The sequence below is a fragment of the Dipodomys ordii genome, unplaced genomic scaffold, assembly GCF_000151885.1.
Source record: "Dipodomys ordii isolate 6190 unplaced genomic scaffold, Dord_2.0 Scaffold176, whole genome shotgun sequence".
Lineage (NCBI taxonomy): Eukaryota > Metazoa > Chordata > Mammalia > Rodentia > Heteromyidae > Dipodomys > Dipodomys ordii.
The window spans coordinates 1,632,920-1,656,804 of NW_012267392.1; the positions used below are offsets into that span (position 1 = coordinate 1,632,920).

The following is a 23,885-nucleotide window of genomic DNA, read 5'->3' on the forward strand; positions in this document are numbered from 1 at the left end:
TCGGCCTTTCGGAGGAGACAGGTACGGAGACTCGAACATGACTAGGACTAAATGCACTCACTTCCAGCTATAACCGGCGACAGGCTGCATCAACAGCCTGGCTTTCGGCGGAGACTAGCCTGGAGAGGGCCGGCGGCACAGGAGTACCAACTGCCTGTAGGCTGAACGCCCGTCCCGACTTGAGGAAGGGAAGGGGCGGGGCTTCCGCCTCAAAGGCGGGGCTTCAGGAGGGCGGGGCTTCCCGGGCAGCTCCTCTCCAGCGCCGCACTCATTCCCTAGATGCCTTCCTTCCGGTTCTGCTCTCAAACTCGTCCTCCCGGAAGTCCTTTTCGTCTGTCTCTTGTTTCTCACCGGCGGGCCGCGTGTGTAATGGGCTTCCGTTTCCGGCGGTGTCCATGCGGGCTCTACGGGTAGCAGTTGTGAACCGGGTAACCGCCGCGGGTTCTGGGAGACGACGGCAGGCTTTGGGGGCTCCGAGAGGAAGCTGTGCGTGGTAAGGTCCTCCCGCTGTCCTCCCGGAAGCTCAGCCCCTCATTGGCTGACGTGCTCGCTGCCTGAAGGGTTGTGGCAGAGTGAAGCCCGGCCTGGCGCCGGAGCCGAGAGGCAAGTGGCTGGAGAGATCATCTCTGGGCAGGCGACCTGGGCCTTCTACAGAGCTGTCCGTTCCAGATTGTGTCTGTGTGTGCGCTTTCCGAGAGGGAAAAGGGGAGAGCAAAAGTAGGACAAAATGTACTTCTCTGTTAGGGAATATCTCTGTCGAAGCACAGGAGATTGATGGATGGCGATGAAATTTCGATTAAAGTTTAACTTAGGACACCATTCGTTTAGTGTAGTGGCCATAAGTTATAGTCTCAGTTTAAAAAATAGTACTGCAAAACATCTTTATGCCGGTGGCTCACTTCTGTGATCAGAAGGCTACGATCTGAGAATCGTTGGAAGCCATCCGGGACAGGTAATTCTATGAGACTTATAAACAGCATGAAGCCTTAGTGTAGCTGTGGATCAAGTGATAGTCCGTTTCCCTAAGTATATTTGAGCTTCTCAGTAGCCAGTGGCTACTGTACAAATAGTACTGAATTAAATAGTGCCCCTTGATGGTTAAGTACTGTTCCTCACCTTCCCACCCTATTACACGCAGATTGGAATATTTGTGAGTTGATAAACAGTAACCATGGAGACTAAGGATCAGAAGAAGCATAGGAAGAAACACAGTGGACCCAAGGCTGAGAAGAAAAAGAAACGCCATCTGCAGGATCTCCAACTTGGAGATGAACAAGATGCTCGGAAAAGGAACCCTAAAGCTTTTGCAGTTCAGTCTGCTGTGCGTATGGCTCGATCCTTTCACAGGTATGAATGGCTAGACTCTGATGGTTCTTACATTTTATTATTTCTTATATGGTAGGAGCCACTTACTGCAGACTTTGGGCTTCATGGATAATTCAGGACATCAGTTCCTTATGGCTTTTACTAATGTCTCAGAAGGCTTTCTCATGGGAGCTATTTTGCCTCCAGCATCTGCCCATTGGTTGCTTTATTTTTAGTCCAAAAGAAAAGAATTTTTAGAATATAATTTGTAAGATGAATTCCTGAACTTTAGTCTCTATGGTAATAAATGTTTCTTTTTTCCTCTATGTCTTTCATACCATTGTAATAGGAAATGTTGAACTGTAATAGTATTAAGAAGGCTGTATTTAGAAGTCTACTATATAGCCAGCAGAGCACTTTTAAATGTTACTGAATTAAATTCTCCCTATAATCTTAGGAATAAGAAATCTGACTCAAACTCATTGATTCACAGCCTGTAATCCTAGCTACTTGGGAGGCTTAAGGTATGGTATGAGGATCACAATTCAAGCCACGCCAGGGCAGGGAAATCCAGGAAACTCTTCAGTGAACCAGCAAAAAGCCAGAAGTGGAACTGTGGCTCAAGAAGTAGATCACTAACCTTGAGCAAATAAGTTTCAGAGCCCAGGCCCTGAGTTAAAACTAAGTACTGATACAAACCTTTTTATAAAAATAAATCTCATTCTCAACTACATCGTGAGAAAACCGAATTTATCTCAAAAGATTTTACTCTTATTTGTTTTCTCTTTTTCTTTTAAACTATTAAAATCAACACAAAGTAGTCAGATTTACTGAGTAACTTTTACCTGTCTTTTATCTGTTATTTCATTACTAAAGAACAGTTATTTGGTTTGGGGTCAGAAATTAATGTTAATAATTCACCAGTTACTTATATCTGAATATCAGCTGTTCTTTATTTTGAATGTGATCTTAATCTTTTTTTAAAATAAATAGGACTCAGGATTTAAAAACAAAAAAGCATCACATTCCAGTGGTTGATCGAACACCCCTGGAGCCCCCACCCATTGTGGTAGTGGTGATGGGGCCCCCAAAAGTTGGAAAGAGTACTTTGATACAGTGCCTCATCCGGAATTTCACCAGACAGAAGCTGACAGAGATCAGAGGCCCTGTGACAATTGTGTCAGGTGAGCAGGTGCTGACATGGAACTCTCCTGATAGATTTTGCCTGAAGAACACATATATCTTTGTTGCTTTTTTTTGACCAGAAACTTAAAGTAATAATGTATGGTATCATCACTCTTTTGTTTTACTAAGTTCACGAAGAGGTAGGTTCCTAGAGAAAATGGTGGCTATATCTATGTCTGTACCTCTCTATATAGAGAGATATAGAGAGTTCTACATCTGCTTTAGCCAACTGGGCAGGTGGGAAAAGGTGTATAGATATAGAAAGGAAAAGCTTAGTTAGGCACCAGTTGCTTACACCTATAGTCCTTGCTACTTAGGAGATCTGAGATCTGAGGATCATGGTTCGAAGCCAGCCTGGGCAGGAAAGTGTGTGAGACTCTTTATCTCCAATAAACTACTAAAAAAAATAAAAATGTTGTAAGTGTTGCTGTGACTCAAGTGGTAGATTCCTCGCCCTGAGTAAAAAAAGTTCAGGTACAGTACCTAGGTCTGGAGGACTGACCCCCCCCCCAAAAAAAAAAAAAAAAGGAGGAGGAAAGGCTTAGATAGGGCTTACCATCCTAGGCACTTTTATTTAACAGATAGTAAGTAGTACCTGCTTGCATACCTGTCTTTTCTGTATATATTTTTTATTGTAAAAATACTATACAGAGGGGTTACAGTTACATGAGTAAGGTAATGAGTACATTTCATCTTGAGTCTCCTTTGTTTTTTCCCCTACCATTCCTTCCCTCCCCACCTTTCCAACTCTTCCCCCCCGCCCCGAAGTTGTAAAGTTCATTTTCAACATAGTGTCTTGTACATCTCATTGTTAAAATGGGTCAACCTATATCCTTATTTCAGCATTTTGTTATTTCCCTTCCCCTCCCCAAATTAGAAAAATTTATATACTAGATTCAGGGCACCGGAATCAAATACAGTGAAAATGGGTTATACTGTGGGGGAAGAACATACAAAAGAAACAAAAAATATCACGTGATACATTATAAGTACATTAAAAACAACAACAAGAAAGGTAAAACCACTTGTGTCTCTATCTTGGGGTTCATTTCGCTTAACATCATCTTATCTGGTCATATGTACACAGCTTTTGACCATTCCTGCTTGTCCTAGACATAGACTAGTTATTGCAAATATGGGAAACCATGAGACCTATGTTTCTTTGGGCCTGGCTTACTTCACTTAATGTAATTTTTTCCAAGTCTTTCCATTTCCAAACAAATGGGGCAATGTCATTCTTCCTGATGGGGGCATTGAATTCCATTATATATATATATACCACATGTTCTTGATCCATTCATCTACTGAGGGGCATCTGGGTTGGTTCCATGTCTTAGCTATGGTGAATAATGCTGCAATAAACATAGTTGTGCTGGTAGCCTTGTTTGTGATCGTTTGGGTAAATGGCCAAAAGTGGGATTGCTGGGTCATAGGGGAACTCTGTGGAGTCTTTTGAGGAGCTTCCATACTGCTTTGCAAAGTGGTTAAACAAGTTTACACTCCCACCAACAATGCAGTAGGGTTCCCTTTTGGCCACATCCCCTCCAGCATCTGTTGTTATTAGATTTCTTGATTATAGCCATTCTAACTGGGGTGAGGTGGAATCTCGATGTTGTCTTGAATTGCATTTCTTTTATGGCTAGAGAAGTTGAGCCTTTCTTAATTTGTCTATTGGCCATTCTTATTTCCTCTTCAGAGTAGGTTCTCTTTAAATCTTTAGCCCACTTATTTATGGGGCAGTTGTTTCTTTGAGGATTTCTTTTGGGGGGGATTTAATTTTTTGAGTTCTGCGTATATTTTAGATATGAGACCCTTATCAGTTATATGGCTAGTAAAGCTCTCCCACTCCGTGGGCTTTCTGTTGATCTTGCTAGCTATGTCCTTAGCCATGCAGAAGCTCTGCAGTTTCATGCAATCCCATTTGTCCAACCTTTCTTTGATTTGTTGTGTTTCTGGGTCTTTATTAAGAAAATTTTGGTCTGTGCCAAGGAGCCCTAGAGTTTCTTCTATTCCTTCCTATAATGTTTTCAGAGTGTCTGCTTTGACTTTGAGGTCTTTGGTCCATTTGGAGTTGATTCTGATGCAGGTGTTTAACCAATTTTGCCAGCACCATTTAAGAGGCTGTCTCTCTTCCATTCTATTTTTTTAGCTCCCTTATCAAAGATTAGGTGGGTATAGGTCTGTGAGTTCATTTCTGGGTCTTCAGTTGCCAGTACCAAGCTGTTTTGATTACTATGGCTTTGGAGTAGAGTTTGAAATTTGGCATTGATATTCTTCCAGCACTGTTCAGTCTGCTAAGGATTGTTTTTGCTATTCAGGATTTTTTATTGTTCCCTATGAATTTCTGGGCTGCTATTTCATTGAAGAATGAGGTTGAAATACTGATAGGTATTGCATTGAATTTGTAGATAGCCTTTGGCAGTATTGCCATTTTTCATGATGTTAATCCTCCCAAGTTTTCATTGTAGAGGTCGTTCACTTCCATACTTGTCTTCTTAAAGCCATTCTTTTTCTTCCGTGCAGTACTGGGTTTTAATTCAGGCACTCCTATCACTGAGCCACAATCTAGCCACTTTTGCACTTGTAATTTTTGAGATAGGGTCTCGATTCCTGCCCAGGTGAGCATCTAGACCTCAGTCTACCTGTTCTAGGTTCCTGATTGTAACTAGGATGACAGGTGCATGCTACCATGACCAGCTAGGGTCTCAGACTTTTCTCTAGGCTGTCCTTTAACTTCTGTCCTTCCCATCTCAGCCGCTCGAATTGCTAGGATTATAGATGAGATCCACTAACTTCCCAGCTTCAAAGCCACATTCTTGGGGCTCCTTTTTCTATAAAAAACATGTTGCTTTTGGTGATGGTGACCTTTATGAGTTTGGGGGAAAATTAGAAGTCCAAAAAATGGCAATGTCGGCTGGGACAGTGGTTTAGAGTGCTTGCCTTGCATGCATGAGGCCCTGGGTTTGATTCCTCAGCACTATATAAGCAGAAAAAGCCAGAAGTGGCATTGTGGCTCAAGTGGTAGAGCGCTAGCCTTGAGCTGAAGAGCTCAGGCCCCACTACCAACCCCCTCCCCCCCGCCAAAAAAAAAGGCAATGTTGAATCTGAACTTTATTATTACAATAATAATACAGCTGACTTGAGGTCTTTAGGATGTCCTTATTGATTATTTTTATTATAATTCAGAAATAATTATTCTGTGAAGATTATTTGTGTTTTTTTTAACCTCCAGGCCAGCACTCTCCGTATGAGAGCCACAGTTTCACTCGTAGCTTTTTGGTGCTTAAGTGGAAATAAGTGTCTTAAGGATTTTCTTGCTCTGGCTGGCTTCAAACCATGATCCTCAGATCTCAGACTCCTGAGTAGCTAGGATTACAAGAATGAGCTATTGATGCCTAGCCTTCTGTTTTAAGGATACTGTTAACTATGGTGGAAAATGGAAATTGGCAGAGATAAAAGTGTTGACTTGTTGCTAAACAGCAAGGCCATCATGGTCACTCATCCAGTGAAAGTTTACCTATTTTAATACTTTATCAGGATAGAGTTGGTATTAATGAAAGAACCATGAAGGAAACCAAGATGAAATTTGCATTAGTTTGCCAGTTTTTTCCTGTAAAAATTAACTTCTAATAAATGTACATAGTGTTATAATGACTATGCTTTTAAAATGGTCAGAGTTAATAGACAGTCTTGTAAGGTTCTTTTAAGAAGCAAAATCTTTATCTTTTCATTTATAGGTAAGAAGCGCAGACTCACCTTTATTGAATGTGGGTGTGACATTAATATGATGATTGATCTGGCTAAAGTAGCAGATCTGGTAAGTCAATAGGGGCATTTGGGTTTTTAATGGAGACAACAACAATATAATGGGCTGTTTGAATTTTATTCTGAAGGAATTTTGGTGATTGTCCAGAAATGAGAAGCCAAGTACTGGTAGATATTACCTGTAATACTAACTACTCAGGAGGCTAAGGTTTGAGGATCACCTTTCAAAACCAGCCTAGACAGGAAAGTCCTTGAGACTTTTTCCTCTGATTAACCACCAAAAAGTTGGAAATATATCTATGGCTCCTGTGGCAGAACACTAGCCTTGAGCAAAAATGTTAAGGAACAATGCTCAGGCCCTGAGTTCAAGTCCTAGTACCAGCACAAAAACAAGGAAAGAAATGAGAAATATAATGAAAAGAAAGCTACATTAGATATGATTGGAAGGATCAGTGCCTTGTACTTGATAGGAGTACTTTCTACCATTTTAGCCACTTGGTCACCTTTCTTGCATTGGTTATTTTTAGATAGTGTCTTGCTTTCTGCCTGGGCTAGCCTAGACTATGACCCTCCTATGTGTGGCTCCTCTCCCTATCTAGGGATGAGAGATGTGAACTCCTGTTCTTAATGATTCTAGAACTTTCATTTTAATAATGGTGAAATTAAATACATAGCTTGTCCTAGTGAAGTGGTCAGTTTATCAGTAGCAAATCTAAATAGTGCTGGGTGCTGGTGGCTCATGCCTGTAATCCTAGCTACTCAGGAGACAGAGATCTGAGGATGGCAGTTCAAAGCCAACCCAGGCAGGAAAGTCCATGAGACTCTTACCTCCAATTAACCACCAGAAAGCCAGAAGTAGTGCTGTAGCTCAAGTGGTAGAGCACTAGCCTTGACCTGAAGAGCTAAGGGACAGTGCCCCACCCAGAATTCAAGCCCCACGACAGAGAGAGAGAGAAAGGAAAGAAGGAAGGAAGGAAGGAAAAAAGGAAGGAAAAGAAAGATCTAAATAGTATATTTTGCATATGGAAGATTTGTAGCCTCAAATGCATTTTCTAACTAGTAGTACTCATTATTTCTGATAATCTATTACCTGTCTTTAAAGCTAGCATGACAGGGTGGCAGATACCTTGGTTACTTATTTTATATATGTATTATTTAGCCCATACTGGGGCTTGATATCAAGGTCTTGTGCTCTTGCTTGATTTTCTCACTCATATTCTACCACTTGAGCCACGCCTCCACTTCCAGCTTTTTTCAAGTATGTTAAGAGGGAGTCTCACAGACTTTCTTGCCTGGCCTTTGTGAATCCTAAGTGCTTAGCCTCCTGAGTAGCTAGGATTACAGGTATGAGCCACCAATGCCTAGCTCAGAGTATTACTTATTTCATAATGGAGATTAGCATTCTTCTCTATTTTCTTCAATTTTGTGACATCTGGAAATTTTTTTTTGAAGTTGAAGGATGTCATGAATGAATTGATAATCACTGACTCAAACCATTTTTTCCCCCCATGGGAGTGTCAGTCATGAGGCTTGAACTCTGGGCCTGGGTGCTGTCCCTGAGCTCTTCAGCTCAGCTGAGCCACAGTGCCACTTTTGGTTCTCTTAGTGGTTTATTGGAGATAGGAGTCTCACAGACTTTCTGGTCAGGGCTGGCTTTGAATCATGATCTTCAGATCTCAGCCTCCTTAGTAGCTAGAATTATAGGGGTGAGCCACCAGCACTCAGCACAAACCATTTTTGACTATTACATGATGAAGGAGGCATAGCTTCTCAAGCAGAAACTCTAATAAATTACGTAGCATGTTAAGATAAATTCATGTAAGTTTGGTATTATGAGTCCTAGTCCTATATAGAAACTCAAAAAATACTCCTGCTAGTGTTTTTTTCCTCCTTTCTTCTTCTGGTTAAGAAGTAAAAAGTGGGGCTGGGAAGGTGGCTCAGTGGTAGAGCACTTGCCTTGCATGCCTGAGGCCTTGGGTTCGATTCCTCAGCACCACATAAGCAAAAAGAAAAAAAGCTGGAAGCAGCGCTGTGGCTCAGGTGGTAGAGCATTAGCCTTGAGCTGAAGAGCTGAGGGACAGCGCCCAGGCCCAGAGTTCAGGTCCCACGACCGGACCCAAAAAAAAAAAAAATGTAAAAAGTGGGATTTTTTGAAGCTTTCAGATAGTTTGTCTTTTATATTGGGTAATTTAACCAAATCTCCTTGATTTATTATTGAGTTTTTTTCTTTCTTTTATTGTTTATTTTCATTCATTCAGAGTTTTGAGCTGGAAATTTAATGTTCTGGTAGGCATTGTCCAGCCAGAAAGTGGTGCTTTCTCTGTCAAGGCAATCCCCAAGAATCACTTGGCAGGAGTCAGCAAATTTTAAAGGGCTGGAGAGAAGCCATGCATGCCTTGTGGATCAGGGACTTTGTGATGCTTCTGCTTAACCCTGAACTTGTAGTACAAAAGCAGTGTAGATATATGTGTCTTGATGTGGCTGTGTTTCCATAAAGCTTTAGTTGTGTATGTAGACCCTGGGCTGGGTTTGATCCATGAGCCATACTTTGCTGGCCCTAGGTTTAGATGGTCTTTTTGGATAACTTCCTTGAGAAATTGTGTTCTGTTTTTAGGTACTGATGCTCATAGATGCCAGCTTTGGGTTTGAAATGGAAACATTTGAGTTTCTAAATATCTGTCAAGTACATGGCTTTCCTAAAATTATGGGAGTTCTCACTCACCTAGACTCTTTCAAGCATAATAAACAACTGAAGAAGACAAAAAAACGGTTAAAACACAGGTTTTGGACAGAAGTCTACCCGGTAAGAAGAGAAATTATTATTACTGGGCATTACCATTTAAAATCCTTTAGGGGACTAGAGGTATGGCTCAAATGACAGTATCAGCCTTAAGTGAAAAAGACAAGTGGGAGTGGCAAGGCCCTGTGTTCAAGCCCCAGTCCCAGCATGAAAGGAAAAAATAAAGTCAGAATGAAGAAACATGAATAAACATCTTATTAGGCTTTATTTGCTGAATTTCTTGTATTTATTGGCTCCTGGTCCTTGAAATCTTTCCCTTAAGATAGTTTTTAACTCTGTCCCTTTTACTTCTGTACCACTTACACGAGACATGATTTAATAAAGTCACTAGAAGTTGCTCTTAGTTCAGGACCAGCATCTGTCACACCTCTCTCCCTTCCCCTTGTGGGCCTTGAGCTACAGAGTCCTGTGCCTTGAGACCTCTTCTTGTGACCTAAGGAACTATTCCTACCAGGCTTTCACCTGGAAGTCCCAAAGAAGTTAGTTGACCAGGCCCAGGAAGCAGTGGGTGGCAGCTTCCCTGTTGGTCTCTCTTAGTATTATTGCTTCTTAGGGCCTTCATTTTGCTATGGTATTGGCATTATTATTTTTTGTTTGTTTGTGTTTAGGGTGCCAAGCTGTTTTATCTTTCTGGGATGGTCCATGGAGAGTATCAGAATCAAGAGATTCACAATCTGGGTCGCTTCATTACAGTTATGAAGTTCAGGCCTCTCATGTGGCAAACCTCTCACCCTTATGTCCTGGCAGACAGGTAAAAAGATGAATGTAAATATTTCCTTCCTGGCTCATTTATTTTAAAGCTAAAAGGCTCAGAAAAATTAAGAAAGAACAGTAATAATACTTACTTTGTGCCATCAACAGAAAAATATTGTGCCCTCAGGGCATATGAGATCTGTACAGAAAACTAGGAGCTGGGACCAGAGGTAGAGCTCAGTGGTGTTGAGCTTTCATGTGAGGTCTGGGTTCAGTCCTTTGCTCTATGAAAAGAGAGACAGCAGAAGGATTTTGGAGGAGGAGAATTTTGCAGTAGTCTCAATTTCCAGTGACCCTCATCCTTGTTTGCTTCAGTCACCCAGTGTGCCCTTACTCTGCATCCTGTTGCTACTGGAAATATTTTTCTCATCCTGGAATCGTCTTTATCTCCTGCTAGGATCCAAGCCACAATAAACTACCCAGAATATAGGTTAATACTCTTCCATGAAGGGTTATTCTGAACATGTTCTTTGACCTCATATGATGCCACTTTCCTTTGTGTTATCTCATGGAATGTGCTCTCACAGGCAATCTTAGAGAGATGGAGCTGCCTATCCTCTGGTAGATAATGAACCCTACTTTCTGATTCCAGTGTTTTCTTAGTATGCTTAATGAATGAGCTTGGTTTTGTCTTTGTCTTTGTTTCTTGTGGTGTTAGGAATTGACTTTAACACATGCTACAAAAGGCTTCTAATACCCTCACCCCAGCTCATGAATGAAAATGTGAAGAATTATCAAACCCTGAAGGAAAGCATATAATTATGTTTTGTTTTTGTAGGATGGAAGATTTGACAAACCCTGAGGATATCCGGAAAAATGTAAAGTGTGATCGAAAAGTATCTATTTATGGTTATTTAAGAGGTGCACACTTGAAAAATAAAAGCCAGATTCACATGCCAGGTATTCTATTCTTATAAAATATTCTTTATTTGTAGAAGTCTTGGGGTCACTTCTCAGGGAAGCTGATCAAATAACGAAAACTAGACAGAATCACCTTGTTGAATGGAGGTTTTATTTTATCTATCTGTCTGTCTGTTACCTATTTTACTGTTATTGGGGTTTGAACTTAGGGCCTGAGCACTGCCCCTTACCTTTTTTCTCTCAAGGTGGATACTCTACCATTTGAGCCACACCTCCACTTCCAGCTTTTTGGTGGTTAATTGGAAGATAAAGAGTCTCAAGGATTTTTCTGCAGGCTGGCTTCATAATCCTTAGATCTCAGCCTCTTGAGTCTCTTGGATTTCATGTATGAGCCACAGTCTCTTGCTTGTTGGAAGTTTTACATATAGCCCAGCTATGTGTTGAGTAAACATTTGTGTCATTTAGTCGAAGCACAAGTTCCACTGTTGAATGATACCTGTTGTAGTGCCATGATTTATTTTCCTTTGGGCATTTTTGCCAAGTGGGCACTTGTTGATTTCCTCTCAGCTGAAGTTGCTTTCTGGGTTTGATCCTCAGGTGTGGGAGATTTTGCTGTGAGTGACGTCAGTTTCCTCCCAGACCCCTGTGCTCTTCCTGAACAGCAAAAGAAGCGTTGTTTAAATGAGAAGGAGAAGTTGGTATATGCACCTCTTTCTGGAGTTGGGGGTGTGCTATATGACAAAGACGCTGTTTATGTTGACCTTGGTGGCAGCCATGGATTCCAGGGATTGGTAAGAGGGGAGTCTTAGTTCTGAATTGCTTTTCTCTATTTCTACTATGAAAAAGGCCCACATACATAGTGTAATAATTTAGACCTCTTATCAGCAGGATAGCGTCTTGCCCTTCATACCTCTGGTCCATAGTCCATGGGTACCCTGCCGCTGTGATGACTACATGGCTCACCTGGACATAGACCAGTGTTTTCCAGCTCTCATTGGTCTTATCCTTTTTTAAAATTCAGAATGATCTCCTTGTTTTGCTTTTTAAAATGGACTTTTTGTGTGTGTGTGCTGGTCCTGGGGCTTGAATCCAGGCCCTGGGCACCATTTCAGAGCTTCTGTAATCAAGGTTAGGTCTCTACAACTTGAGCCACTGCTTTGCTTCCAGCTTTTGGTTGGTTAATTGGAGATAAGAGTCTCATGACTTTCTTGACTGAGCAAACTGTGATCTTCAAATCTCAGCCTCCTGAGGAGGGTTACAGGTGTGAATGACCAGTACCTGGCTATGACTCTGTTTTTATTTTTTCAGTTTTGAAATGGGATTTTATTGGGTCAAGATAATTCTTTTTTTTTGGTCCGGTTGTGGGGCCTGAACTCTGGGCCTGAGCACTGTCCCTCAGCCCTTCAGCTCAAGGCTAGTGCTCTACCACTTGAGCCACAGCGCCACTTCCGGCTTTTTTCTTTTTGCTTATGTGGTGCTGAGGAATTGAACCCAGGGCCTCAGGCATTGCAAGGCAAGTGCTCTGCCACTGAGCCAACTTCCCAGCCCGGGTCAAGATAATTCTTGTACTATAGCCTCTACTTAATTAGATTACCAATTGATAAGAATTTTGGAGTAGCTTAATGAAGGTAACAATTTTAAGCTTTGTTAAAAAAATTTTCTTTTTTCTGAGGCAATAAGAAAGGTTTACAAAAGATGCTTTAGGATAATTTTGGTAAAATGTTGAAACAAGTGTGTCACTCCAGGAACCTAGTGCTTCCGTCATTTGCCCTTTCTTGGTGTCCTTGATTGACAGGAGGAGACAGGGCCTACACATGAACTGGTCCAGAGTCTCATTTCCACCCATGCCACCATTGATGCCAAGATGGCTTCCAGCAGAGTGGCACTTTTTACTGATTCCAAACCTCTAGAGTCAGAAGAAGTAGATAACCAAGGGTAAGTCGACTTGATTTCTATTTTTAATTAATAAAAGTAAAAACATCCATCCTTTTGCATCATTACATGTTTTTTATTTTGCCAAAAATTATTCTGGGCTTTTTGTTTTGCTTTGTGTATATTTCTCAGGGATTTTTTGTTGTTGTTGTTTGTTTTTTTGACTTGTATTTTTGACTAGTATTTTCTCAAAATAACATGGTTTTTATTCAGTAGAAGTATTCAAGATATTCCTCAAATACTACAAAGTCCTTTCCATAGATTGCTTGTAGTTTCCAAGCAGACCAAAAGCCATTTGACTATATTTTGGTTAGCTAGGTTCTGGAGCAGTCAAGGAACTCATTGTGTTATCCGGAGCTGCTCACCTAGTCTCTGAAAGTAAGTTTACTTTAGATTGCATTGTTTCAGTTTGAGAAGGGAAACTATACCTTTATACATAGTGGATATTTGATAAACATTGCTTGTGCTGTTGTGTTGTGCTGATTTATGCTTCATAATCTGGATGTGTATGTGTACATGTATAGCCCTGGGGCTTGAACTCAGCTTGGGTGCAGTCCCTGAGCTGCTTTTGCTCAAGACTAGCATTCTTCTACTTTAGCACCAGCTTCACTTCTGGCTTATTGGTGGTTATTTGGAGATAGAGTCTTACAGATTTTCCTGCCTGGGCTGGTTTTGAACCATGATCCTCTGATCTCAGCCTCTTGCATAGTATAGGCGTGAACCACTGGCACCAGCAATGATAGAGATTTATATGTAACATGCATAATTAGTTAACATAGCTGGAAGGACTCCACTGCTACACTGTTTTTGTGTATTCTGGCTGTCCTTGTCTACATTGATACTTCTTTTTCTAACATAGTTATGTGCAGAAATTTTATTTCTATGTCTGAGCATATATATATGTATGCCATCTTTATGAATGAGCATATATATGTATATATGCCATTTTTGTATGACTGAGCATATATTAATATACTGTCTTCATGTCTGAGATACTGTATATACATCATCTTTTTTTTTTTTTGGGTCGGTCGTGGGGCTTGAACTCTGGGCCTGGGCACTGTCCCTCAGCTCTTCAGCTCAAGGCGAGTGCTCTACCACTTGAGCTACAGCACCACTTCCGGTTTTCTGGTGGTTTATTGGAGATAGGAGTCTCACAGTATTTCCTGCCCGGGCTGGCTTTGAACTGTGATCCTCAGATCTCAGCCTCCTGAGTAGCTAGGATTACAGGCGTGAGCCACCAGCGCCCGGCTTTATATACACCATCTTTATGTTTGAACATATATAGATGTCATCTTCATGTGTGTCTGAGCATACATACATATATAACCATTATGTATATCTGAGCATTATATATATAATTGATGCCAGGCATGTACTACTGCATCTAGCTATGAATTATGAGTTGGAGATCTCTTAAACATTATTGCCTTGGGTTGTCCTTTAACTGCAGTCCTCCACATTTTAGCCTCCCAACTAACTAGGATTACAGATGTGAGCCATTTGGTTTCAGTTGATTTTTTTTTTAAGTTATTCTTTTAGTTTCTCTTACGTTCTTCACAAATGTATTGTTAGGAATTGTGCATGATTTTGTTTATTGACCATTCCAGTGTTTATCAAAGAAATTTTTTTTACGCTGTGGCATCTTAAACTATTCCTTGATGCTTTCTATTTCTTTGCATTTTTTATTGACTGTTGCCTTTCTAAAGGAGCTTGTTCCTGCACAAGTTGAATTTTTTTGTCACTACTTGGTAATTTAGGCTGTGGATGCCCAAAGAGGAGAAGCAAATGGATATGAAAACTGGTCGAGTACGTCGGAAAGCTATTTTTGGAGATGAAGATGAGTCTGGAGACAGTGACGGAGATGATGAAGAGATGTCTGAAGGTGACAAGTCAGAAAATAGTGATGATGAAGCAGAAGAGGAGGAGGAAGATGCTGGAACAACCCAAGACAAATATGTGATGATGAGGGGCATCAAGCGGCAAAAGCTGGAAGAAGACAGCGAGGTGGATTTGCCCGCATTTGCTGACAGTGATGATGATCTTGAGCAGAGTTCCGGGGGCGAAGGAGAAGCTGAGGAAGCTGATGAAAGCAGTGAAGAAGATTCTGTTGTAGAAGGAGGGAGGAGCATTTTGGAATCGAAGACAGTTGGAGAAGGTAGTAAGGAAGGGCTGTCTGCAGCTAACCACCAAAATGACAATCTGAATCTGGGGAAAAAGGCAGCCATTACTACCTCTGATTCTGGTCACTGCACAGCGGAAGAGGCACTGGCATCTGAAGATGAATCAGAAGAAAGCTCTTCATTCAGTTCAGATGATGAGGATGCAGAAAGCACAGAGATTGGTAGGGAAAAGCTTGTAAAGCCTTCTCATATGGGCAGTGTGCAGGAACTCGGGTCGGAGAACTTAATTGATGAGACCAGTGATATTGAAGATTTACTTAAAGAGGAAGAAGAATATAAAGAAGAAAACAACTGTTCCACGGAAACTTCTGGTGAGTACCTGCTGCTTTTGGAACCCTGGCACTTGAGGTTTGCTGTCAGTAAGATATGCATATTTGCAATCCCTGCTCAAGGATTTTGCTGAGGCATGGATTGGATTTGGGGCAGAGTTGAAGCTATGAGCCCGAAGAAGGGAGGACCAGCAGGCAGGTGTAACTGATGCGATGTTGGCCTTGGTCTTTCAGGTGCCCTCAAGTGGAAGGAAGACCTCTCCAGGAAGGCAGCAGAGGCCTTCCTGAGGCAGCAGCAGGCAACTCCAAACCTTCGAAAGCTTGTATATGGGACAGGTAAAGAGCACTGGTTCAGAATGAAGCAGAGTTCCACTTTTAATTTTAGATTCTTTTCTGAAAAAGAGATGAGAGATTTGGTCAAAAGCTTAATTTTATGCTTATGTTTTTTTTTTAAATTTTATTTCTATATACTTTTTTTTTTTTTTTTTTGGTGCCAGTACTGGGGCTTGAAGTTAGGACCTGGGTGCTGTCTCTTTTTTCACTGAAGGCTGGCATTGTTTCACTTAAGCCAGACCTCCACTTCTGTTTCTTTGATGGTTAATTAGAGATAAGAATCTCACAGACTTTTCTGCCCAGGCTGTCTTGGATTCACAATCCTCAGTTCTTAGCTTCCTGAGCAGTTAAGATTGTAGGCATGAATCACCAGTACCCAGCTTTGGCAGATTTTTTTTTTGGTGTGGGGGGCAGGGGGGTCCGGTCATGGGGCCTGAACTCTGGGCCTGGGCGCTGTCCCTCAGCTCTTCAGCTCAAGGCTAGCACTCTACCACTTGAGCCACAGCGCCACTTCTGGGTTTTTCTTTTTGCTTATGTGGTGCTGAGGAATGGAACCCAGGGCCTCAGGCATGCAAGGCAAGTGCTCTACCACTGAGCCACCTTCCCAGCCCCGTGGCAGATTTTTTTGTACTTACATCTCTTAAGGACTGCAGACTGCATGAAAATTTTGATGATAATTCTGTTGATAATGTTATTTCATAGTCCTTACTTGAAGTCCTTTATGAGAATTTTTTGGTAGAATTAATGCCTATTAATTATTTCTGCCTATGAAAAGGTGGTGTTTCCTGAGAACGAGAATCCTGTGTTACACAATTTTATAGTTTTCCAATTTTATAGTTTATTAAACTTACCTGTGTGTTCTTTTTGGAAAAAATGGATGTATCAGAATAAGACAAAAGTAAATGTCAACTGGAGAGCTTTGTATGGGGGCCTCTTGTTGCCACAAGATAAGATGAACTTCTGATTGGAAGGTTGATGTATACTGATAATGATTTAGATTTTGCTTAAAAGACTCTTTATGAGCAGAAATTAATCAACCTTCACAGAAACTATTCTATAATTTTTTTTTCTGTAGTAGAACTTCAGCTAAAGGCTTGATATTTGTGCTCTGCTGTTTGAGCCATGACTCGTCCTTTCTACTTTAGTGTTTTTTTTGGAATTTGCATTTATTTTCATGCCACCTTGGACTACAGTCCTCCCATTACTACTTCCTAAGTAGTTGGATTGATGGGCACATGCCTAGGTTCGTTGGTTAAGATGAGATTTTGTGAACTCTTTTTGCCTGGACCTTAAAACATAATCCTCCCATCTCTTTTTCCTGAACATAGACATGGTTACCACACCCAGCTTTCTCCATCCTAATTTAAAGCTCCGCCTTTAAATGTCCCTCCCCTATTCCAGACCCCAATCTTCGGATTTCTTCTATGTGTTTTTTGGTTGCTACCTTTTGGAAAGTTAAATCTTCTGTAAATAACCAAGGGATAGCCCCTGGCTTTTCCTTGTCAGTGGTGAGATGCTCTTGGTGTTTCTGTTTGGCTCAAGGCCATAACTAAATTGATCACAAAGGGGATCTTATTCCCTGAGTTCTAACATTTATGATCTGATAGGTTGGAGATGTGGAGTTCTGACAGAATTTTTGTCTTCAACTTTCTCTTATGGTGTTTTTAGTGACAGAGAACAGTGAAGAGGAAGATGGAGATACAGGAGAAGAACTTGGAGGACTCTTCCGAATCAGCCAGCCTGACAGAGGCTGTAAACATAAGGCCGACTCCTTGGACTGCTCCAAATTTCTTGTGGAGGCACCACATGATTGGGACTTAGAGGAGGTAAGTTCTGTGGTATGCTTAATGTTCATAAGAATTAGGGGGCTCTGTGGTAGAGGGCTTGCCTTGCCTATGTGAGGCCCTGGGTTCAGTTTCTAGCACTACCAAAAAAAATAGCAATGAAAAAATTAGGGAATCTTTTATTTATTTATTTATTTATTGGTATTGGTTCTGGGGCTTGAATTCAGGTCTGAACACTGTCTCTGAGCTTTTCTGCCCAAGGTTGGCACTCTACCACTTGAGTCACAGCTCCAATTTGGTTTTTCCAGTGGCCAGGCTGGTCACCAAAACTTTCCTGCTCAGGCTGGCTTTGATCCTTAGTCCTCAGATCTCAGCCTCCCAAGTAGCTAGGGTTACAAGTGTGAGCCACTGCCACTTGGTCAGGGAATTGTATTAGAAGAACATAATCTGAATTCAGTATTACTTACCTGTCATTGGCTTCGTTTCAACTATCCCTTTGCCCTCTTTTCTTCCTTCTTTCTCTTCTCCTGTTTCCCTTACTTTCCCTCCTATCTTCTCCCCTCCCCTTCCTTTTGTGGCTTTGGGGTTTGAGTTTACTAAGCAGGTGCTGTACCACTTGAGCCTTACACCTATCTTTTTGTTTTGTTTTGTTTTTAAGTTATTTTTTAGATGAAATCTTGGCTTTTGCTTATGGATGCCTCAGATTTCAATCTTCCCATTTGTGCTGCCCCCTGTAACTGGGATAACTGGCATACACTACCACGCCTGTTTTGTTTAGTTGAAATGGAGTGTTTTTGTCCTGGCTGGCCTTGAATTTTGGTCTTCCTGATCTCAGCCTATGATGAGCTGGGGTTACAAACATGAGCCATCATCCCTAACAAGAAACACTGATTTTTCTTTTACTGGAAAATGTTATTCTAGCATCATGATCTTCGGCTGCAAGTTGTTTATGGTTTCTATGGTTTTCCAGTGGCCAGAGGTAGAACTTACATTTTTAGTTTATAATCAGTACTAAATCTTACATCTGTATCAATTTTCTCTCTGGACACTTAAGTTATTCCCTGATTTAACTTGAAGATGAAAAAAATTAGAAAGTCATAGAACTTGTCATTTATTTGATTTCTCCCATGTTCACATCAGAATAGTGATTATACAGTACTTCTAGTATGTGTTATTATAGTAAACTAGTTATTTCCCTAATATTTATTTCTCTCTCTTTCTTTTTCTTTTTTTTTTTTTCTGGTGCCGGTATTGGGGCTTGAACTCAGGGCTTAGGTGCTGTCTGTAAGCTTTTTGCTCAAGGTTATCACTCTACCACTAAAGAACCACAGGTCCACTTCTGGCTTTTTGGTGGTTAATTGACTTTGCTTTGCAGGCTGAGCTTCAAACCATGATCCCCAGATGTCAGCCTTCTGAGTAGCTAGGATTACAGGCGGGAGCCACCACTTTTCATAAGTGGCCATGATGTTTCACATTTCTTCTAGGAGAGTTTGTCAGCTCCTTCTCTACTTATATTTTGTAATCTATTTGATTATAGGGATCCTAGATGATATACAGTGGTATTTTATTAGGGTGTTAGGCTTCCTGATGCCTACTACCAATATCATTTCATGTGCTTTTTGGTCATTTCTATATATACTTGGAAGAAATTTGTATTTGTACTGGTTGCCTACTTTTAAATTTTAGTTAATATATTCTGATTACCTTATTGGTACATGATCTATTTGGAAGTATTTTTCTACCATTCTCTAGGAATGTCCTGTACACATGATAGCTGTGGATTAACAGTTAAGAAGAACACTTTGAAAATACTGTTAAAACTTTAAAGATTAGTGAATGAGTAAAATCAGGTTATTTGCAAGGTCCATGAGCTCAGAGTATTTTTCTAAATCTCACTAGTGTGACATTTATGTTTTATATTGATGGTGTACTCTCATTGTCACAGGTAAGTGCTGTCAGGTCCATATGAAATGAGACTGCCCAGGAAAGGGACATAAGCACTACTGGAAGACAAGCTGATAGTTCCTAAGTCTCATTCCTCCTTAAGGTAGTAACCATTATGACAGGAAATAGTTCTTAGGAACCAGTCAACTAAGTTCTACTCTCTCTGTGTAGGTTATGAACAGTATCAGAGATTGCTTCGTCACTGGGAAGTGGGAAGATGATAAAGACGCAGCCAAGATCTTAGCCGAAGATGGTAAATAAAGGGCTGAGGATTTTCTCTTATATCTTAAAATTATCATTAATTAAATAATTTAAAATAATTACATTAATTAAATTAATCAAGTCTGGGGGTACTCTGACTGGCCTTTTATCTTCAGCAAAATATCTTCTTTCATGATGGTCTTATTCTCCCCCCCTTGCTTAGCTCAGTTATTAGATACTGTCTTTTAAAGAAAAGTGAAAGGTTTTCTGTAAATTTTGCTTAAAATTGTATTTGTACTTGTAGGAATGGTATACTCAATTTCTTATTTTCTTTTGATGGTAGTATATTCATTTGGGAACATTTACAATTAAAAAGCTCATACCAGATTCCCAGCATTGTAAAAAAACAAAACCATTCCATTGTAGAATCCCAGCACCCATTAAAAAAAAAAAAATGGAGATTTTTTTTTTCCCCTTCTAGTCATTTAAAAATTGTATTGTACAGCTGGGCATCAGTGCTTCATACCTGCAGTACTTGCTACTTGGGAGGTTGAAATTGGGAGGATCATAGTATCGGCCAGGTCAGGCATAAATGTGAAGCTCCTTTTCAATCCAAACCTGGGTGCAGTATGCACACTCATCCTCAGCAAAAGGAGAGGCTGAGAGATCATAATGCTGGGCTAGCTTAGGCAGGAAATTCCCCAAGACCCATCTGAAGGGAAAGAAGCCGGGTGATAGAAACCTAAAATGGGTGGATCCAGGTCCAAGTGCATGCCCAGGCAGGAAGTGAGAATCTATCTAAAAAAATAACCAATGCAACAAAGGACTGGGGACATGGCTCACAGGTAGAATACCTGCCTAATAGGCACAAAGCTGTGAGTTCAGTCAGACCTTAGCCCTAGGAGGGGAGAATATTACAGTGGCTTATACCTGTAATACCAGATGCTCGGAAGTTGGAGATTAACGTAGTGGTTTTAGGCCAGCCAGAACAAAAAGTTAGTGAGACTTCTCAACCAATAAAGCTGGTCATGCATGGTGACACATGCTTGTGATCCCCCAGCTATGTGAGAGGAATAAATAGGGTTGCAGTCTAGGTTTGCCTAGGTAGAAACTTAGACACCCTATTTCAAAACTAAAGCCTGGGTGATGACTTTGTATTGTTAACTGCATTGAAAGAATAATTGAAATAATTGAATAATTGAAAGAATAATAAATTGGCATCGGTGTGACATTTTGTCCTCCTTTCTAGATAATCCTTGGTAGATAATCCTTTCAGTCTTTCCTTGAGTTATGTGAAAAAGGTAGCTAAGGAACAGCCGTACTAAAAGCACTGTCTGCAATAGAAAGCACTGGAATTGCTGACCAATGATGTTATTGCTTGTGCCCAAGTTTACAGTTTTTTACTCTGTTTCTGTTTTGTTTTCATTATAGGAACTTCTCATCTGTTGTACCTTCTTTGGCTCTTAAGGGAAAAATGTTTAATACCTTTGTAAATATTGCCTTCCTAGAGTTGTTTGCACTTCCAGCATTTTGATGACTAATTAGGATGAGAGTCTCATGTACTTTCCTGCCCCAGCTGTCTTCTAATTGTGATCCTCAATTCACAGCCTCCAGAATAGCTAAGATTACAGGTGTGAGTCTGCCTACCAGTCTTCCTAGAGTTTTCACCTTGTCTGTTTTTAGAATCTGGAACTGAACCCAGTACCCTACAAATGTTAGAGCACTGATTGGGCTCTGCCTTTACTTTTAAGTTCTATGCTTCATACCAGTAAAGACTCTTTCATATCAGCTATTACCAAGCCATGGCTGTTTATTCACTCTTTGAAATGTTGGTTTGGAGCCCTCACCTTCAGATCCGTGCCCCCCATCTCTACGGATGTGTCTCATATAGTGTCCATCACTGTACCAGAAAAATAGCCTCTGGAAATGTGCATTCAGTGATGAATTGAAATTTTAAAAGGATATTCGATAGCTTGTATGCTGATGGCCTGGAATGCAGAGCACACAGTCTGCATGTGGATGGTCTCCGTGGGGCCACATGCGTGGTCCACACAGCACATGGTCTGTAGTGGATGATCTGTGTGGGGCCACATGCGTGGTCCACACTTAAGCCATTCACAGCATAGTCACTCAAAAACTCACGTTTTTCCTAGAGGAGCTCTACGGTGACTTTGAAGACCTAGAAACAGGGCACGTGCACAAGGGAAAACCAGGCCAGGATTCTCAGGTAAGAGTTTGCTATAGCTGTTCCCAGTTTCATCTGCAGTCACCATGTTTTGAGGAAGACCCATTTTGAGACATGCAAATCTGTTGTAGACCAGTTGCGCAGATTGCCTGATGGGATGATAAGCATTATCATTATTATGATAATGATAATGATAATGCTTATCATCTCTTCTTACTGTAGCCACTTAGCAAATTCTGAGTGATTCTTCACTCATGGAACTGTAAGCCATGTCTTCTTCTCACCATCATTTTCTTCTTAAATTTGTCATTTAAAAAACAACAACAAGGGGCTGGGAAGGTGGCTCAGTGGTAGAGTGCTTGCCTTGCATGCATGAGGCCCTGGGTTCAATTCCTCAGCACCACATAAGCAGAAAAAGCCAGAAGTGGTGCTGTGCATGGTAGGGTGCTAGCCTTGAGCTGAATTGCTGAGGGACAGCATTTGGGCTCAGAGTTCAGGCCCCACGACCAGAAAAACAACAACAAATTCCCTATTCTCTTCAGTACTGCTTTAGAACCATATCTCTATATCAAAGACATTGGTTGGTATCTCATTCATGTTTGGTGTGCCCCACCAGATTGGGGAGTGGCAGTTAATTATTGCACACTACTATCTCCTACCAGGTTGTTTGCCATCAAGATTTGTGTGTTGTTTTGTTATCTTCATGATGCTTGTAACTAAAATTTTTGTGGCTCAAGTAGAACTTTGTAAATCTGCCATACTATCAACTATCATCTCAAGAAAAGGTTGCCATAAACATTTACATTTTTTCTTGGGGAAATTTTAAGATTGAAGATGAAGAGGAAGAAGTTAAAGAAGAAACTGATCCGAATGAGGAGGAAAGTGCCAAGAAAAAACACTTGGATAAGAAGAGAAAATTAAAGGAGATGTTTGATGCTGAATATGACGAAGGAGAGAGCACATACTTCGATGATCTCAAAGGAGAAATGCAGAAGCAAGCACAGGTGAGAAAGCGCAAGTCTTGTCAGCCTCCTCCCAGAGGCCTACCCACGTTGTAAATCCTTGTCTGGGCTCTGCTCTAACCTATCATAGTCTTCTGAGTGCTTTAATCAGAACTTCACCAGAAAAATATCAGTACCTCACTCTTTTGCACCTTGGCACTGAGCAAGCAGAAATGACTGAGACAGTGCAGTGGTTGTTACTTCTAGGAGTGAGTTGAGGCAGTGTGCCATTAAATACAGGAATAGATTTCACATTCTCATTATTCCTCCCAGATTTGAACTGGGAGGTGATTTGTGACCTGTTTGGCTATGTACACATAGTACCCTCTAGGGGAGAGAGGGCTTTTTGCAAACTCATTTTACTGAGGTCTGGATATTTCATGTAAGGTCCTGGGCAGAGACTGAAACACACACAGATTGTGAAGATAGTGTGTGTGCCTACAGCCTGAGGGGGGTGAGCAGGCTGTTTTTATCTCACTGTGAAGCAGACACAGAGTTGTGCACACTACTAATTGTGGTTGTCTGACTAGTGTTTTGTTAGTGGGGGCACCAGCGATCTTGTTCAGCTTAAGGAACAAATGTATATAGCTTGGAATAACGTTGACAGGCCTTGCTCTACCTAAGCCTTCATCTGTCATTACTTAGGGGTTACAGTCCATGGAGGAGGGAGGAGTCAGGGCTGGATATACTTTGTTGGGAAGACAGAGCAGTGAGAAAGTAAGATTGACAGAAGTTTCTGGAAGAATGAGTTGTCACAGGCAGGCAGGAAGCCCAAGCCCTTCTTGACTTGGATAGGTTTGAGATTATGTTTAGACAAGTGGAGTGTCGAGTCCAGCCAGGGCCTTCGATGGACAGGCCTCATCATGGAGATGTTGCTTTAAGCCTGGGGAGTGACTGGGCACCATGTACGATGGGAAAGAGCTGGGATGGGGTGGAACTGAGCAGAGACTAGCAGAGGCATCTCAGAGAGCAGGTGGCTCGCTAGACACAGTTGTATGTTTAAATTTTAATTTTATGCTCATAGATAATGATGGTATGATAAGAGTTTTTATTGCTTGCATGCATATGTCTGAATTTCAGTCTTATGCTCATAGATGATCATGGTATGATAGAATTTTATTGTTTGTTTCTTTCTCTCACATACAGCTTAACCGTGCAGAATTTGAAGATCAAGATGATGAAGCTAGAGTCCAGTATGAAGGTTTTCGACCTGGGATGTATGTCCGAATTGAGATTGAAAACGTTCCCTGTGAATTCGTGTTGAACTTTGACCCCCACTACCCAATGATTCTGGGTGGTTTGGGCAATAGCGAGGGCAATGTGGGCTATGTGCAGGTAGGTATGTACCCTTCACTGTATGCTTGACCTCTGAGCTCATTTGGAT

General features: G+C 41.1%; 1 protein-coding gene across 3 annotated transcripts in view; it reads left to right on the forward strand.

Annotated features, from left to right (window-relative positions):
* Nucleotides 1-23,885, forward strand: part of Bms1 (BMS1 ribosome biogenesis factor) — a 35,506-nt gene continuing 11,621 nt past the window's right edge. The window contains exons 1-16 of one of the 3 annotated variants that reach the window (XM_013033759.1): nt 1-21; nt 1,139-1,347; nt 2,299-2,489; nt 6,228-6,307; nt 8,870-9,058; nt 9,664-9,806; nt 10,587-10,708; nt 11,267-11,460; nt 12,465-12,604; nt 14,362-15,095; nt 15,288-15,389; nt 17,055-17,212; nt 19,286-19,367; nt 21,469-21,542; nt 22,328-22,504; nt 23,648-23,836. In XM_013033759.1, the coding sequence (XP_012889213.1) occupies nt 1,172-1,347; nt 2,299-2,489; nt 6,228-6,307; nt 8,870-9,058; nt 9,664-9,806; nt 10,587-10,708; nt 11,267-11,460; nt 12,465-12,604; nt 14,362-15,095; nt 15,288-15,389; nt 17,055-17,212; nt 19,286-19,367; nt 21,469-21,542; nt 22,328-22,504; nt 23,648-23,836 (2,751 nt within the window). In that variant the 5' untranslated portion in view covers nt 1-21; nt 1,139-1,171. Of the gene's footprint in view, nt 22-359; nt 494-1,138; nt 1,348-2,298; nt 2,490-6,227; nt 6,308-8,869; nt 9,059-9,663; nt 9,807-10,586; nt 10,709-11,266; nt 11,461-12,464; nt 12,605-14,361; nt 15,096-15,287; nt 15,390-17,054; nt 17,213-19,285; nt 19,368-21,468; nt 21,543-22,327; nt 22,505-23,647; nt 23,837-23,885 lie in introns of those variants that run through there. The other 2 variants (XM_013033758.1, XM_013033762.1) reach the window with 2 other exon arrangements.